At 45.2% G+C, this 19,088-nt stretch overlaps 1 protein-coding gene across 3 annotated transcripts in view; it reads right to left on the bottom strand.

Moving 5' to 3' along the window:
* Positions 1-19,088, bottom strand: part of ACSL5 (acyl-CoA synthetase long chain family member 5) — a 56,061-nt gene that overhangs the window by 20,887 nt on the left and 16,086 nt on the right. For all 3 annotated transcript variants that reach the window (XM_066238649.1, XM_066238647.1, XM_066238650.1), the window contains 2 exons: positions 7,568-7,752; positions 3,504-3,612 (listed from right to left, as the gene is read on the bottom strand). In XM_066238649.1, the coding sequence (XP_066094746.1) occupies positions 3,504-3,612; positions 7,568-7,723 (265 nt within the window). In that variant the 5' untranslated portion in view covers positions 7,724-7,752. The remainder of the gene's footprint in view (positions 1-3,503; positions 3,613-7,567; positions 7,753-19,088) is intronic.

The raw sequence follows: 19,088 nt of genomic DNA, 5'->3' as shown, positions 1-19,088 counted from the left end.
GTCTACTGAAGGCCCGTGGTCAAGGCACGTATGAGAGAGCAATTAATGAACAACTAAGATGTTGCAATGTGCAATGAAAAACTAATAATTAATGCTTCTCATCTCTTCGTTCCCATCTGTCTGTCCCTGTCTATCCCTCTCTCTGACTCTCTCTCTCTGTCTCTGTAAAAAAATAAAATAAAAATAAAAATCAAAAAATTAAATAAAAGAAAAAGAAATTATTACTTCAGTCTAAGTTTCTTTAACAGCTAGTCAAGTGGGATCCTCCCCCTGTTTGGTGAATTGTATTTACTCTCATCTGTTCACGTGCTGTACCTGTTTACAGGAGAGTGTCTCCTGAAACACCAAGGCTCCCTGGGACCAGAGCACACACGTGAGCCTACACCCAGGTCCACGGACATATATTATTTGCCTTCAGGATTTTTATAATCATGCGTTACATATGACAGTGGAGGAATTGAAATGATTCAGCCTTCTTACAATTAAAATAGGTGTAGGAACATCACTTACGAGACTGGACAGTCATCTCAGCCACAGAAACTGTGTGTGCAGCTAAGAGGCAAGCATGAGTGGCTGCAGAGCCGGCGTGGGACCCGGTTATAAATGGAAAGCCAGAGGGAGGAGAACTCCAGAGGGGCTCTGGCCACAGGGAAGGTTCGGAGAGCGGGTTTCGAGGAATTCAGAGGGAAATATGTAAACTGCCAGGCGAAAGGACAGAGGGAAAAGGAAAGAAAGCAGGAAAGAGACGGCTGTTCCGGTTGAAAAGATAGAAAAAAACCAAAGAGACTGTCCTCAGGAAACATTAGGACTTGGTCTTCCTGCTGAAACAGACGCATAAAAGCTCAAGAAATCAAGCCTCAGACCGGACTCCTCTGTGAAGCCAGGCAAGTCCTGGCCGGCCAGCAGCAGTCCCAATGGTCTACCAAAGCGAGTTTACTGATGTTAATCACCGCATGCCCCATGTAGAAGACGCGCCTTTTTCTGAAAAGTTTGGGGTCTAAAAACTGGGTGTGTCTTATATAGTAGTTGTAGATTTTTTTTTTTTACTTGCATTTCCCACTTTTTCGCACTTGTGTTTGCACTCATTGTTGTAGATGAATAAAACTTGAGTTCAATAACTTTATGTAATACATTTCTTTCCAAATATCAGGCCTCAAAATTAAGGTGCGTCTTCTACATGGGAGCGTCTTATACATGGGGAAGTATGGTACTAGTGATGATGACCGTTGATGGAGTGCGTACTGCGTGCTAGGCACATTCGTTCATTTGGTCTTTGTAACTACTGTTATCCCCGTGATACTGAGAGTCAGGAAGAACCGGGCAGCTTCTCCAAGCTCACTGGGTAAGTGGCAGAGCTGATGGAGATAGAAAGAAATCACACTGCGTCTCCTTATCACTTCCCTATAGGTGAAAATTCTAGCAGAGGCCCGTGGCCCAGGAACAAGTCAAATAATTGGCCCAAAGGGGCACCAGCTGATGTCTCATTAAACTCTGTGCCCTAATCAGCTTCAGCCTCATGAGACAAAGTCCTGACCCGGCAATAGCCAAGCTTCTGATGAATTACGCAACTCAGATCTAGCCTCTGTTCTAAGGCATGGTCATCTACAAAGTGCCCACCCTTCAACAACTCCAAATCCCTGCTCTAAGTTAGGTAGCATCAAAACTATAGCATGCAGGCCCCTCCCCCCAACAAAGCTTTGCTAAAAATTTGTATTCTTAGGTCTCAACTAGGTGGAATTCTGACTCAGTTTAACAAGGTGGAGCCAGAGGATCTACATTTAAAAATTATCCCCAGGTGGTTTTCAACACACCATCTATCTGCTGGGTAGGGAGGGGTTAATAGTACATGTTGGCGTTGAGGTATCCAAGTTAGGATTGGAAGGGTCACTTTTCTGTGGAGACAGCCAGGCCAGATTTCTCATGTCATTTTCATTTCATTTGTTTAGTTTTAATTTGGTATTGGAAAAAAAATAAATCTCTAAATAACGTGTTTTATGCATCGTTTTCTAGTTCTGTCACCTTTAGAAGTTTCCTGAACTCGGATTGTCTGTTTCCTCATTTTAAAAAACGAGGGTGGTAGTAACTCATCCCTCAGGTTTAGGGAAGAGATTAGTAGACATTATGAGTCGTACCTATTGCATAGTTAGGACTTAACAGGAGTTGGCTCTTAAATACTATCATAGTCATAGTTAAAGGCAGAAGGGAAGGGAGGGATAAGAAATCACATAGGCAAACCGATGTCTGGACAGAACATTACCTCAAAATAAAAATAACATAGGGAGAACTATAAGCCAAATGATTTTGAAAGGAAACTAGTACACCTAGCATTGTGTTCAATGATAAAAAATATAAGTACTGAGGCTTGATACAATGTGTCCATAAAGTCATGGTGCACTTTTGACCAGTCACAGGAAAGCAACAAAAGACATAGAAATGTGAAATCTGCACCAAATAAAAGGAAAACCCTCCCAGTTTCTGTAGGATGATGTGGCAGCATGTGCGCATGCACAGATGATGATGTAACACCGTGTATACAGCGGAGCAGCCCACGGCCATGCCAGTCCAGATGTGGACGCTACAGAGGAAAGTTCAGTGTGTTCTGTGGCTCGCTAAATTTGAATCCGTGACCAAAGCGCAACGTGAATATCGGTGCATTTATAACAAAGCGCCACCACATAGGAATAACATTACTCTGTGGGATAAGCAGTTGAAGGAACCAGCAGTTTGGTGGAGAAACCCCGTTCTGGTAGGCCATCAGTCAGTGACGAGTCTGTAGAGGCTCTATGGGATAGCTACCTAAGGAGCCCTAAAAAATCTGTGCATGAGCCCACATCGAACTGCACTCAATAGGTATGAAACTGGGAGAGTTTTCCTTTTATTTGGTGCAGATTTCACATTTCTATCATCTTTTGTTGCTTTCCTGTGACCGGTCAAAAGTGCACCATGATTTTAAGGACACACTGCAAGTGAGCCAACAAACGGCCATGTGGTGGCATTTCTAAGAAAGTCCAAAGATAATTGCCTTGTGTGATACCAGCAGTAGGATATTGGGGTCAGGACAAGGAGAAAAGACAGGAGGCCTAAATGCTAATTCTGGCTCAGATTCTGAATCTGGAGAATTGTGCTTATGCAAAGCGTGTTCCTAAACAAACATGATGTACTAATGTGCTAGTGAGTTAATCAAAATAGTTTCCTACACATTATCATCGACTATTTAACAACCACTTGGCAGGGAAGTTCTTGTGTTAGTGAAGGAAAGAGTCAGGGAGGCAGAGTGGTTTGCGCAAGGTCACACAGCTGGACATGGAAGAACTGGATTTCAAGTCCCAGGCTGTCCACGTTATTTCCTGATACTGTCATTTTCTGATTCCTGCATCCATCGCGACACTACCAATGTCCCCCTGCATTTTGTATGTTGCCATTCCACTCAGACAACCCCTGGGTTTTTAGAAGTGAGACAGGGAAGCGGGGGTGTAGAACAAGAGCTCATCGAACAGGCTTACCAGAGGCAGCGAGTCCTCTTTTGAAAACTTCATACATTGTCTTGGCATCTGAGAAGTAGTAACTCAGCAAGTCGTTGTTCTTCTGGTAAGCACTCCTCCGTGCTCCTCCCTAAGACATAAGGCCAAATTTAGGAACCCTGAGTCTCTCCACACCCTTTCTAAACTCTTTATTTGACGAGAACATAAATGCTGACCATTGAGGTCACAGGAATTACCACCTCCCCATCCTATTCGATCAATCAATCTTTTAAAATTCAAAATTGAAGTATTTTTACATTATAGAAACCCAGAGCTTGTTACAGTTATGTTTTTGGCAATCTTCCCCCCACCCCTCTAGGGACATACACATACATATACAACAGACACATCTGAGAGAATATTATAGGTTTTGTCCTTTAAAAATTCGTATCAAGTTTAAACATCTATGGAATGCATACTCTGTTCTAGGCCCGGGGACTGTAGATGCAAATTAGGTTGAGACATAATTGCTGGCTATGAGCACCTCATAAGTGAAATATTCTGGAGTGGTGTTAGGGTGAGAAAAGAAGAACACTCACATGTAATACTGTGATGTACATGCTGAACTAAAATGTATGTTTTGGGAAACTAATGAAGCCACCAATTCTGTATGAAGTAGAAAGGCTACAGAGTAGAAATGATACTTCAATATAGATTTTCAAGATAAGTAGGCATTGACCCAAATGATGTGGATTGGTAGAGGGAGGGAAAGAAGAATGATTCGGAGGGAAGAAAAAGCCTGGATAATGGAACAGAGGCCAGCAAACACATTGCAGAGTCTGCTGGGCAGCTGTTTTGAGAAAGACGGAGTAGCTAGGGAGCTTTCTAGAAACGTCAGCTGGAACTACAGGGTCAGGGCCTCATGTGGATCTTGGAGCTACAGGCATGGTGCATCCTTCATGAAAATTAGTCCAGATAGGCATCCATCAAATAAGCACACAAAAGGGACTATTAAAGAGTAGACTAAGAATGAGGCTGTCACGAGAGAGCTGACTTGTCTGGAGCATTGGGGAAGATTTCCATGAGATGTTACATTAAGTCAAGATGTGAAAAATAAAGTTCCTTATCTACTAAAGGAAGACAGGGTCTTGCCATCTGTTTTCACAGATGGGCTGAAGAAGGAAGAATGAAAAGTGAGTCAGACTAATTTTAGGTAACTGGATAAGAAGAGATGTATTTATTTTTTTTATTGATTGATTTAGAGAGAGAGGAAGGGAAAGAGAAAGAGAGAGAAAAAGATTGATTTGTTGTTCATGTATTTATGCACTCATTGGTTGATTCTTGTATGTGCCCTGACCGGGGATCGAACCTGCAACCTTGGTGTATCGGGGACAATGTTCTAACACAGTGGTCCCCAACCTTTTTTGGGTCATGGACCGGTTTAATGTCAGAAAATATTTTCACGGACCGGCCTTTAGGGTGGGATGGATAAATGTATCATGTGACCGAGACAAACGTCAAGAGTGAGTCTTAGATGGATGTAACAGAGGGAATCTGGCCATTTTTAAAAAATAAAACATCATTCAGACTTAAATATAAATAAAACGAAAATAATGTAAGTTATTTATTCTTTCTCTGCAGACCGGTACCAAATGGCCCACGGACCGCGGCCCGGGTGTTGGGGACCACTGCTCTAACCAACTGAGCTCCCTGGCCAGGACAGAGATGCATTTAACTGAGACAGAGCAGGAAGGGAAACTGGAAAGAGTATGATGAGTGTGTGAGAGTGTGTGTGTGTGTGAGTGTGTGTGTGTGTGTGTGTGTGTGTAGGGAGTAGATATGCAATAAAGAAACTCATTGACCCTGAGGTACTTAAGTGTCACTGAGACGAGAACTCAGGGGAGAGGTCAGAACTAGAAAGTCAGATTTGGGTGTCATAGCCTTTGAGGTACATTTTTTTTTTTTTTTTCATTTTTCTGAAGCTGGAAACGGGGAGAGACAGTCAGACAGACTCCCGCATGCGCCCGACCGGGATCCACCCGGCACGCCCACCATGGGGCGACGCTCTGCCCACCAGGGGGCGATGCTCTGCCCATCCTGGGCGTCGCCATGTTGCGACCAGAGCCACTCTAGCGCCTGGGGCAGAGGCCAAGGAGCCATCCCCAGCGCCCGGGCCATCTTTGCTCCAATGGAGCCTTGGCTGCGGGAGGGGAAGAGAGAGACAGAGAGGAAAGCACGGCGGAGGGGTGGAGAAGCAAATGGGCGCTTCTCCTGTGCCCTGGCCGGGAATCAAACCCGGGTCCTCCGCACGCTAGGCCGACGCTCTACCGCTGAGCCAACCGGCCAGGGCCTGAGGTACATTTTTAAGTCACAGAAGAGGAAGGGTTTTCTCAGGTGTGAAGAACTAAAGCAGGAATTGGCAGACTTTATTCTGGGCCTACATCTGGCCTGAACCAGCTTTTAAAAATACAGTTTTATTGGAACTGAGCCGTGCTCATTCATTTACATATTTTCTGGTGCTTTCACGCCTCAACAGCAGAGCTGAGGAGTTGTAACAGAGCCCATCATGGCCTCCAGAGCCTGAGCTGTCTGGCCTTTTCACAACATGTCTGCTCGCCAACCCCTGCTCTAGAGGAACCAAGAGATGTGAGGCCGAAACTCTAGGATGAGGAGGGGAAACAACCCAACTAGCAGAGAAAGGCTGTTTTGGAATTAGAAGGACATTTCATTGAAGGATATCCTGAAAAGCAAAAGAAGACATTTTAAGAAAGGAATCTCAACTCAATTGGGAGGAAAGCTGACGGAGAAATCATTGAATTTGAACATTAGATTAGGAGGGACCCAGAAAATCTGGGGAGGTGGTAGCAGTGAAGGTCTGAACTCAGTGGGCTGAAGTTCAAATGAGGAAATCAACGAACAGATTACTCTGAAAAGACTCTGGTGGGAAAAGGAAGGAGTGGAAGGGGGTGGTAGCCTGAAGCAGTAGGATGGGCCGGAGAGGACATGTCAACGACGGACACACAAACACACCAGAACAAAAGGGAGGTGGCGGACAGAGCGGTGAACTCAGAATAAGAGCCCCAAGTAGAGGAAGGAAGTTCAGGGAAAGATCAGAAGGGGGTTAGCCTTACAAAGGAACAGGAATGCCTTTTCTTTCTCTGAAAAGGATGGAAGATAAAAAATGACAAAGAGAACATTCTGGGAGCTTTCCCTCTGCTCGAGGTCTAAGAAGCTGTGTGATTTGCTGAAAGTTGGGGAATGGCAGGGAAAACCCAGTTCAACCTCTGCCTGTTTTAAGAATGAATATTAATGCAAAGCTGGAATTTAACTCAATAACGTATTTACCATTTTCAGACATTCGGTATCTCAATAAAAATATGACCCCAAAGTCCTGAATCTATGATCTATTATATCAGCGATTTTCGACTGGTGTGCCACAAGAATTTTTAAAATATGCACCACCTGATCATTTAGTCAGGGGCACTGACCTCTTTTCCCTTAGATTGTCAGATTAAAAAAATAAATAAAAGCAGCCCACACAACAATAGCCATCTGGTGCGAATGAATCAAAATTATACCTGTACTTTTGTCAGATCAGCAAAAAACATATTTTTTGATGGGCCACAGAATTTTAGGGTGTGCTGTGACATGAAAAAGGTTGAAAATCACCAACATACATTAGAGGTTGGCATACTTTTTCAGTGAAGGGATCGATAGTAAACAGGCTTTGTGGAACACATATGATCCACCTCTTGTTTTATTTTTATTTGATATTCTTATATATCCATTAAAAGACATCAAAACCATTCTTAGCTTGCTAGTTCCATCAAAAAAAAGGTGGATTTTTCCTGCGGGTGGTAGTTGGACAACCCCCGATCTAGATTACTGGCATCATAAGACCTAGCTGTGGTTGAATTTTTATTACAAAGGAAAATGTATCATTAGTAGAAGTTTATATGTGTAGATTTTCGGTTGATGACTAACCTAAAAGGCTTACTTTTCCATGCTGGACCCCACCCCTTTCACGAGTTATCCCATGGTCTTAAATTACATATGGTTTGTGTTTGATCGCTGTTGACCAACTAAAGTGGTGATCGGTTTATTACCTCGATTCCCACTGACTGGTTGTTCAGATCCACAATAGGCACGACTGGATGAGGTCTGTTGATCAGCCACAGGAAGATGGCAACTCCAAAGGTCAGGATGCAGATCAGTGCCGGGGTTGGGAGCGGGGAAAACAAGAAGTTGAAGATAAAAAGCATCTTTGTGAATAGCAGCAGGAAATTCAGGCCTTAAAACAAGAGAGAGAGAGAGAAAAGGAAACAAAAAGTTAGACGAAATGGCTGTGTCGTTTTACTCAATAGTTTTAGGTTTATGGAAAGGGACACACACACACACACACACACACACACACACACACAGCTACCGATCCTCCAAATAGCCACAGTTCGGTCTTTCTAGTAGCAGAATTTCTCCTGCTATTTACCTGAGCAACGTTAAAAATAATAGAATGCATTCTACTCCCTGCTGCTTCTTGACTCTCCTCTCACAAGCCAGAAAGGATCAAAGGATGCAAGTTAATCATTGCCCAGATACTTTTGAGAAAGGACTGTCCTTTTATTTCTGACCCACAAAACCTACAAGAAACCCTTCCGGACTCCACATAAGCTGGCAGTCAGACGAGGGTGCTCCAGAGAGCTTCCCCCTTCCCAGGTAGACCGAGGGTCAGGAGGAACTCTTCCAGCTGGATTTCCCCAGGATAAACCAAACAGAAGAATGGAACCCATGTAGAGGTGACACCACAGATTTCAGAAATCAAGCATTCTGCATGAAGGACATTTCCTGCTGGCCAGCTATGCCTTGCTCATCGCTTTCTCTTATTTAAAGCATCAGGAGGGGCTCCGAGATGAACAGCGTCACAACTTCCTATGCCATCATCCTCTTCTCCGGAGAATCCGGAGGGACCATTTTTATTGGAGGCAACATGAATCAGGTATGCAGAAAGGGTGCTGGAACATGGGCCTGACACATGGCGGCAGATGAGTATTAAAGATTTCAGCCAGGAAGAGATCTCAAGAAACCAAAAGCAACAAAGGCTTCTTCCAGCATAGTTCTTCTTGTAGTTTCCAGCCAAGTTCAGCTTCAGACTACTTGAATAAAAGGGACTCAAGTTTGGGAAGGTCCTAGGAACTAACTTTTGCCTCACAACTTTCAGACCGATTAGGATAGTACCAGCAGCAAACATGTGAGCCCTGACTGGAAGCCAAGCTGGGGGCTTGTAACAGAGTGAAATGCTCTTTCTCTCCTACTCTATCTTGTTCAAGCCTTCCTTGTTTCTTCAGACTAATAGCTCCTGCTTTTTCTTCCATATAGTCATGGTAATCATTAGAGGACTTTTGGTTGCAGCTTGAGGCTTACAAAAACAACCCCCTCTATTTTCCCTTCCCTCGACATAAAAGAAGTCTGAACTCTCCACTTTCTTAAGATGGATTTGAGAAACCACCAGATGTCCCATCTTCTTGGTGCCTTCGCACTGATAAACCAAACTCGGACGTTTTTGAGTTTTGACTTTTTTTTTTCTGAAGTTGGAAATGGGGAGGCAGTCAGACAGGCTCCCGCCTGTGCCGGACCGGGATCCACCCGGCACGCCAACCAGGGGGTGATGCTCTGCCCACCAGGGGGCATTGCTCTGTCACAACCAGAGCCATTCTAGCACCTGAGGCAGAGGCCACAGAGCCATCCTCAGCACCCAGGCCAACTTTGCTCCAATGGAGCCTTGGCTGCGGGAGGGGAAGAGAGAGACAGAGAGGAAGGAGAGGGGGAGGGGTGGAGAAGCAGATGGGTGTTTCTCCTGTGTGCTCTGGCCGGGAATCGAACCTGGGACTCCTGCATGCCAGGCCGATGCTCTACCACTGAGCCAACCGGCCAGGGCCGAGTTTTGACTTTTGAAAGTGTTAGACCCACAGTCTTTGGACCAACAACAGGAGGAGTTTGCATAAATCACCTAATTTAATTCAACCACTGTCAAGAAGTAGCATTTTACAGACAAGAATATAGAAGCTCCCAAGGGTAAAGTGACTTGCTCAAGTTCACTTATGTTTCCATTGCAGCTTCCTCATTAAAATCTATGCCACCACAACTCAGCTTTTTCTTTATAGAGACGAGCTATGAATTTCAAGGAGACTGAACCTGTCTGGCACCTTACAGGTGACAGCAGAGGAAGTTCGGAATTTGCATTCGTCAAAGTTTACTGCAGTGCCCTATGCGACAAGATCTCAGAGATGAGGCCGATCATTCTCATTCAAAATTAAAAGAGCCAATCGAGCCCAATAAAATATGTTAATCAGGTCAAGGTCATAGTCAGTCGCTGCTAGAACTGTGGGGCAGCTGCCGTTAGCTGACATCTGGAACCTCAATCCCTCCAGGAATGCACTTCACTGCATGCTAACTAAGGCTATGAGGCTTAGGAATCTGTGTGGGAGTGAGAACAGCCCTAAGAGACCCAGAGTCACTCTTACCATGTTCCTGTCCCCTGATTGGTTATCACCTGAATTTGGAGTTGTTCCTTTCCATTTTATGGAGGAAAACTGAACTTCCGGAGACTGGGATGACTGTCTCCCAGCTCCTTGCTTTTGTTCCACATGTGCTTAGGGGAAGGTCACGGAGATAAAGAAGCAAAGACAAAAGGAGGTCCCACTGCTGCTGGCTTTTGTAACAAGGCGTGCCAGTGTGACCACCTGCCAGGTTTCTGAGGGCAGGGATTTTCTTTTGAAGCCAGCCTCACCTGGACTTGGAGGTAGAACCCGTTCCAGAGCCAGCCAGCCACCCCAGCCCAGGCAGCGAAGGGAAGGTTGTGAAATTGACAAGCGCAGGCAGCAGCGCCAAAGGGAGGAGAAGCCTGCTTTGGGCTCGCCCATCCTGCCCACCGTCAACCCCCTGGACACCGCCACCAGTCTGGTAGTAGCTGATGCTCTAGGGATTCTCCTCTCTGGCCCACTGCCACCATCAAATTAAGAAATTCTTAGCTGCACCCACCTTCTCATTTATGCGAACAGATTGTTGCAGTGAGGACTTTGCCCTGTTCATACAGATGGCAGATTTAATGGGAGACTTTGTCAACAATGGCTTTAAAAGAGGGTCTAAAGGTTAGATTTATGTTCAGTTGTGGCAGTATGGGATGCGGGGAGGAGAAAGGGCTACCAGCCTAGCAGGTGACACAAAGCCAGGAGAGAGAGGGGAGGAGGGAGAGGGAGAGGGAGAGAGAGAGGGGGCGGTGGCACTTGCTGTCAACCTTGACTGATTGTTAGGATGTGGTAATGTGAGCCTGGGGTCACTTAAAGGTCAGATTGTTTTTATTTCTCTAGAAAACCTGGAACACTGGATTTTTACGGGACCTCAATTTTAACTACTGGCTCAAATTAGTAAGTTTCTGGTTTGGGAATAACAAAAGCACATCTGGTTTAACCTGGACCATGGTGACTACTTCTTTTAGACCTTCTACTCCAGGCATACAGTCCACAGATGGAATGAGACGGACCCCTTCATTACAAACAGGGGAAATTATTTATGAATGCCAAGACCAGTTTCACGAGAATGAAAGTACATTGCTCGCACCAGATTTCCGAAGACACTGAAGGATGTATCTAGTTGTCAACTGAAATAGCTTATTTTCCCATTACTGACCTGGTAGCCAATTCAGATAGAATATGCACAGAATTTCAGATGATCTTTCCCTGCCTCCACACACTTTAAAAAACTGAGGCAAAATGCAAATAATCATTGAAAAATATACAATTTAGCAAATTTTAGTTCGTTCATATGTGCAACCACCACCTCTAGTTAGTTCCAAACATTTTCATCACCCCCAAAGAAGGACATTAAACAGTGCACATTAAACAGTCCCTGCCTATTTATCTCTCCACAGACCCTGGCAACCTCAAATTTATTTTCTGTTTCTGTGGATTTACTAATTTTGAATATTTCATATAAATGGAGTCATATAATATGTGACTATTTGTGTGTGACTTCTTTCACTCTGCTTAATATTTTCAAGATTTAACCATATTATGTATCAGTTCTTTGTCTCTTTTCATGGTTGAAAAATAGCGCATTTTTTCATGTGCTTATTGGCCATTTAATTTGCATTTCTTGTGTAAATATATAAATGCCTATTTCAGCCCTTGATCCTTTTATTTTTTCCTCTTTTCTATGAGAGAGAGAGGAAGGGAGAAAGATGAGAGGCATCAACTCATAGTTGTGGCACCTTAGTTGTTCATTGATTGCTTCTCATATGTGCCTTGATCCAGGGTCTCCGGACAAGCCAGTGACCCCTTGCTCAAGCAGCGACCTTACGCTCAAGCTGGATGAGCCTATGCCCAGACCTTAGGTTTCCAACCTGGAACCTCAGAATCCCAGGTCAACACTCTATCTACTGCAGTAGCACAGCTGAGTCCATTTTTAAATTGGGTTGTTTGTCTTTTTGTTGTTGAATTGTAAGCGTTCTTTATATATTCTGGATACTAGGCCCTTATCAGATATGTGATTCGCCAATATTTTCTCCTGTTCTGCTGCCTTTTTACTATCTTGATAGTCGTATTTTCAATGCACCAAACACACATTTTTAATTTTGTAACGTTACCTACTGCTAGAGAGGATTTGTGCCCATGTTACTCATGGGCACAAATCTCACTGTAAATGGGAGCAACCCAGGGTCTGAGAGGTGAGACCTGGTTGGGCTACACCCTTACTGAACTGGGAAGCTCTGGTAACCATTCTAACCTTTAGAATCTGTTAACACATATGTGCCCAAGTAAATGAGGGGGGAAACCGCCATCACTTCTGCTGTGCATCCTGTGTTCTCACTCAAATGACAATTCTGTTTTGGTCACTTCACAGAATCACCTGCAAGCAGCTGGTGCAATGGCATTTCCTCTTCCCTTGGCATCACTGCTGGTTGGGAAAGTGCGGGGTGGGGAGAAGTGCAATAGTGGCAGAGAAAAGAGGAAAGAGAGCCGCGCTGTGTTGTGTCCGGGAGTTCCTGTTCCAGGTCATCTAAAGACAGCTGAGAGCCGCAGTGCACAATAGGCTGGCCCCTGGGGGACAGCTTCCTCACCCTCTGATGTGGGCATAGTGCCATATCCCAGGGTGTCCCTTTGTCCTCGGCCATTGCCCTGATTCACTCCAGGTCCCTCCACTGTTCTGTGTATGGATAGCCATGTCCCTCATCTTCCGGTGTCTAACCTGTTTAATTCCCAAATTCTGCCTTTGTACCTGTTTGCAAGTTCCCAGGCCCAGTCTTGGCGTCTAGGTTCTAACCATCCCATAGTCAGCTTTGGGTTCTGACCCACAGCTTCTGTTTGGATTTGGAACAGCATCTCTTCATGAAATTTAATTTTCTTTGGATCAAGTCCCCTAAACAGCCCCTTCTACCCGAACATTCAAGTGTTGGTCAACCATGAGTGTGTTTCTAGCTCAGGGTCCCTAGATTTGCCCTTCCCTTTGTCTGGGGCACTGCTCCCCAGATCTGCAGTGGTCGCGTATGGCTTATCAGTCAGGCCTCAGTCACATGCCACTTTCCCAGAAGCTTGCTCTGGTCACCCCGTCGTGTTGCTCTTTTCACCACAGTTACTAGGGGAACCTCGCTTTCTCTTTTCCGTGACCCCGTTCACTCACTGGAAGACTCCTGGCCCTTTATCATTCATTGTCTCCACTGAACTGAGGTTCGAATTGAAATGGGGATTATTGCTTTGTTCCCTACAGGGCCTCCAATGCCTGCACCGTGCCTGGCACACAGAATACTTTCAACAAGTGATTGTTGAATCAAGGACCAGTTTTCCGGTTCAGAATGATCTGTTCTAAATATTCTTAGTTAACCCTTTTTTTCCCTTAGTAAAACACTCCCACCCCCAAACTCCCCAAACTTTGGTCATCAAAAGTTATTCTGGTCAACCTAGAGATGGTTACTACCAAATCAATATTTTGGCAAGGTAATAGCTGAGGGATAGTGGGTGGTGAAAACAGTGTATTTCTAACACATATCAAGGACCACTCAGTATCAGTTAATTCCTCCAGGCTTAGTACAAACCTACAGGATAAATCTTATCTAATGAAGTTATCCACAGTGGTAAGTAGGCAGAAAGTACAGCCTGCAAACAAATCTGCTACCCAGAGTTTCTGGAATTCAAAGGACAATAAAGCAAATTATCCTTGCTTTGAGGCCTACAGAACTAATTATTTTCTATGTCATAATGAGATGTAAAATGTAATTATAAGTTTTAAAAAAAATCTGCTTCTTAGAAAGTGGCAAACTCATTTAGATTTGATTGGCTTCTCTTTCTCTTGCATATGTGGGCTTATTCTATGGTGACAGATAGCTCATTAAATGGGAGACCAGAGTCCCCAAGTTCTCATGCCCAATTAGTTAACACAGCCTTCCATTCTGAGTTACTCTCTCTCCAAGTGACTGTGTCACAAGTTTTCACAACTCACCATGACTCCAAAGGGGCCTGCGTGTTATTTAAGAGGCTGTATATGAAAACTTTGGTTCGCCAGTTGGACGTTAAGTTGCTAGCTCAGCCTCCATTGTTATTTTCCCTAAACTCCTGCCACCTCCATTGTAGGAGACAACCATCTCAGTCCTAACCTGCATAGTCAATAATTCTAGACAAATTCCAAAGTCATGGCAAAAGGTCATAAAATCAGTAGCTTCATAAGCATACTTGGAAGATCTGATAGCCTTTTCCTTAATATGCAATGAACGTAAGTAAACCAGATATACGTCCCTATTGCAAGGCCCTTCACCCAGTTTCCTCAGAGCCCTAGAGCTAAGGGCTTTTTCTTACACCAGTTTACTCTTCTGTAGCCAACGTAACTGTTTATTACTAGGAAATGAGAGATACCTTGATTGGAGACACGGATCCTGTTTCACAGAATTTAAACAGAGGACAGCCCAATATGGAGAAGCACAGTTTCCTAAAAGGAGCAAATCTCAGCCACTCGTGCTGTTTAACTTGATGCCAAGATCAGAAGGACCAACGTTCAGTTACAGCTCAGATAAAAACTTGTCACCTTTCTCTAATTAAAAAACAAAAGCAGCTTAGAAGGGAAGCTTACAAACTCTGTAAGGAATCAGAGGCAATTAGAAACCATAAATAAATTCAGTAAGGTGGTCAGTGACCAAGAGTAGCCAGAAAGTCAAAAGCTTTCTTATCTTCTAAGCAAACAGCTAATTAAAAAAAAAAAAGAAAATAGGCCATTCCAAAAGACCTATAATAAAAAATTTATATTTGAGGGACATGAGAAGGCGTGAAAATGAAAAGCATGCTGAAATTGCCAAGGAGTCCTAGACACCTAAACATATCTATACATTGAATGCAACCCTAATAAAGAACAATTGAATTTTCTTAGGAACTAAAAATTTAATTCTAAAGTTCACCCCCCAAAAATATAACTTACAAAGAAAGTCAGAAAATTTTTGAAAAATAATAAGGAATTGGTTGTGTGGCAGAGAGGTGAACGTAGATTTGCTTATTATAGAGTTTTGGAAGTTTTCTATTGGTCACAGATAGACAAATCTATGTCACAAATTAATATTGAAATGCTCCCAGTGGATCTAATATTATATACTAAATTGCATTTCAAATCAGAATTTTTTTCACTAGCCATTCAGGGGGAATATATAAAAGCCGATTACTGACTTACTCCTACAACAAAAGTAAGTTAACATCAAATAATGGAAACTCTAGGAATACTGGGAATAAAAAGTCTGAGAGAAACTTTGTAATAACTTTGGCATGGGGAAAACTCAAAACTGACACAAAACCTAGAAGCTATAAATGAATATGCTGGCAAGTTTGATTACATAAAATTAAAAAAACATATATTTGCCCTTTAGAAAAGACATTGGAGACAAAGTCAGAGATCAGTTGGGAAAAGTATTAAATACTCCAGACAGGCAGAAAGCTCATGTTCTCAATAAGGTAGGCTTAGAAGTCAATGAGAGGCCTGACCTGTGGTGGCACAGTGGATAAAGCATTGACCTGGAATGCTGACGTCACAGCCAAGGCTCCATTGAAGCAAAGTTGGCCCGGGCGCTGAGGATGGCTCTGTGGCCTCTGCCTCAGGTGCTAGAATGGCTCTGGTTGAAACAGAGCGACGCCCCAGATGGGCAAAGCATCACCCCCTAGTGGGCGTGCCGGGTGGATCCCGGTCAGGCGCATGCGGGAATCTGTCTGACTGCCTCCCCGTTTCCAACTTCAGAAAAATACACACACAAAAAAAGCAAATTTAAATAAAATGCCCCCCCCCATTAGATTATCCACGATGAATAAGTACAAAGGCCCAGTTAGTCATGGCAATGTAAATTTGGTTCTGCTTCCTTTGAGATATGCCCATTGCCCTCTGCCACAATTTAGGGTGTGTGCCCTTTAACCTAATGACTCTACTAGTCACTTATTCTGTGGAGAGATACCAGTTCTATCCAGTGCATCACAAATGGCTGTGTAGGTTTCCGGTGAAGGATGAAGGGCTCTGAGTCAGATTACTTGGGCTCAAACCCTGCTTGGTCATCTTCTTTATGACCTGGCATAGATAATCATGGTATGGTTTCTAATCTGAAAAGGGCACTAATATTTGCCTCCGAAGGTGTCACCGTGATTAAAGGGGTCAAGGCACCAGTAGAGTGCTTAGAACAATGCCAGATGCAGTGCCTCAGGAATGAACTATTCTGCATATCATCATTAAATCAGTAGTAGTGTTTATCAAGCCAAACCAGGAGAGCCTTTCTTGATAGTAGAAATTGTGGCACTTCCAGACTGTCGAACTCTTGGTGGGCATGGGAAAAAAACAATAATAAAGTAGATCTGTATGCCCTGATATGAAAAGTAGATAGAAAAAACCAATAAACACTCAGACAATGTGCATGTTTTTGTGTTGCTAGAAGCATAATCCTTATAGAAGAAGACGGATGGGCCTGGCCTGTGGTGGCGCAGGGAGCATTGACCTGGAACAATGAGGTCGCTGGTTGGAAACCCTGGGCTTGTCCGGTCAAGGCACATACAGGAAGCAATCAATGAACAACTAAAGTGAAGTAACTATGAGTTGATACTTTTTGTTCCACTCACCTTTCTCTCTCTCCTCTTTCTGTAAAAATCAATAAATAAAATCTTTAAGGCCCTGGCCGGTTGGCTCAGCGGTAGAGCGTCGGCCTAGCGTGCGGAGGACCCGGGTTCGATTCCCGGCCAGGGCACACAGGAGAAGCGCCTATTTGCTTCTCCACCCCTCTGCCGCACCTTCCTCTCTATCTCTCTCGTCCCCTCCCGCAGCCAAGGCTCCACTGGAGCAAAGATGGCCCGGGCGCTGGGGATGGCTCTGTGGCCACTGCCTCAGGCGCTAGAGTGGCTCTGGTCACAACATGGCGATGCCCAGGATGGGCAGAGCATCGCTCCCTGATGGGCAGAGCGTCGCCCCATGGTGGGTGTGCCGGGTGGATCCCGGTTGGGCGCATGCGGGAGTCTGTCTGACTGTCTCTCCCTGTTTCCAGCTTCAGAAAAATGCAAAAAAAAAAAAAAAAATCTTTAAAAAGAAACAAACAAAGGAAGAAAGCAAAAGAGAGATGGAAGAGGGAAAATCATGCATGAATATTCTAGAAAGTTTCAGTGTCCGATCATTCAGCCAAAGATACTGAAGGGCTTGCCTGTGTATCGGGCCTCATTCTAGGGAATTTTTTTTTTTAAATAAAAGATGTTTGAGGGTCCAGCAGGGTTTGTTGTAGTTGATGTGTTTTCTTTGCTTGCTTTAATCAGGGAGGTGTGAGTAGGTCACGTTGGGAAGGTAACACTTGAGAGTATGGGCCACTTATCACTTAATCTGAAATATGCATGCTTTAAAAAACAAACCATAAAGTGAACCACTCCAAATTACTCTGCCTCAGACTCTGAGAGGCTGACTTAGAAAGTTCCAAATCTCAGCGGGGGGCACTCATTCATGTGGGCACCCTGAGAATAACACAGCCTCAGCTTTGTTCCTAAAAGTGCAGCTGTCCCACCGCCAAAGACACCGTGGACCACTGGTGCCCTGTCCAGTGCTTCTCAGCCAGGCCTCAGCAGCTTTGGGGTGGAATCATATTTTCATTCATTTCTTTAGCAGATAAGAAATCAGAGTGAAGGTCAAACTTCAATCCCGGGGCCAAAGGGCCCCCGAGAGGGCGTATTTCAACACTGGCCTGGAGTTGCTGAGGAAAGAGGCTGGCGAGGGCTCCTGATCTGTGAGCCTGCCAATAACTTCCCAGCCACTCACGGGCGCCCGGGCGCTCAGGCCCGCTGACAGGCAGTGGCACCAGCCACAGGTGGCTCTCTTCTGGGGACCTGGTGCCCAGTGTGCCCTGAAGCACACACACCAAGCAATGTCCTGGGGCAGAGGAGAAAGGGCTCTTCACCTCTCCAGAGGGTCATGCAGGGCAGGAAGAGAAGACAGTGTTGCCAAAGGAGATGCCTATGACAACCCCAGAGGGTGGCTGACTGGTCATTTCCACACCGTGGAAAGAGTCTGAGAGAGCTTAAATAAAGAACGCAGGCCCTGGCCGGTTGGCTCAGCGGTAGAGCGTTGGCCTAGCGTGCGGAGGACCCAGGTTCGATTCCCGGCCAGGGCACACAGGAGAAGCGCCCATCTGCTTCTCCACCCCTCCCCCTCTCCTTCCTCTCTGTCTCTCTCTTCCCCTCCCGCAGCCAAGGCTCCATTGGAGCAAAGATGGCCCGGGTGCTGGGGATGGCTCTGTGGCCTCTGCCCCAGGTGCTGGAGTGGCTCTGGTCACGGTGGAGCGACGCCCCGAAGGGGCAGAGCATCGCCCCCTGGTGGGCAGAGCGTCGCCCCTGGTGGGCGTGCCGGGTGGATCCCAGTCGGGCGCATGCAGGAGTCTGTCTGACTGTCTCTCCCTGTTTCCAGCTTCAGAAAAATGAAAAGAAAAAAAAAAAAAAAAAAGAACGCAGGACAGTGATAGGCAGCTCCGACGTCTTGCCCCCCCTAGCCCGATTGCCAGGTAGGTCACACTTAATAGTTCCAGTTTGTAAGACATGGCAGAGACAGGGTTAGGGCTAGGCTTGGGACAGGTCCCCTGGCCCGCCAGCAAGCACCCTGTAAATGACTTGGGAGTGTTTTGATGCATGTCCGTTGGGGATATCTTTGCTGCCAAATCGCACAGCAATAGCTACAGGCACCAGCGCTCAGGAGGGTTGTGAGAAATGGAGTAGGATCAGTTCTTTCCTTGGGGTTGGGTCTCAGGGAGGCTTCCTGTGACTCAGTGAACAGCCTGGGCCATGAGCACTTTCAGGCAGAGGCTGCCAGACTTTCAGATTCTATTGTGTCCAACTCAGTGCCCGAGATACAGCGGGAACTCCCAAAGTGTCAGCGGTCACCTTCCCCTCTCGCTCACCTTTGGCACAAGATCAGAGAAAGGTAACCAGAGAAGGGAACCTGTTAAAGAACATACGTCCCAGAATTCAACCCCATGATGACACAAGTTGCGCCTATACGCAGAGGGGAACAGAATTGGACAAGCCCTCCTCCGAAATGCCACCACCATGGACAGAGCAATGCGAAGCAGCCCGACCTGCCTGAGGCCAAGGTTCACTC

The sequence above is a fragment of the Saccopteryx bilineata genome, chromosome 7 (assembly GCF_036850765.1).
Source record: "Saccopteryx bilineata isolate mSacBil1 chromosome 7, mSacBil1_pri_phased_curated, whole genome shotgun sequence".
NCBI lineage: Eukaryota > Metazoa > Chordata > Mammalia > Chiroptera > Emballonuridae > Saccopteryx > Saccopteryx bilineata.
Note: the sequence above shows the minus strand (reverse complement) of the source record. Positions and strands in the feature narration are given on the sequence as shown.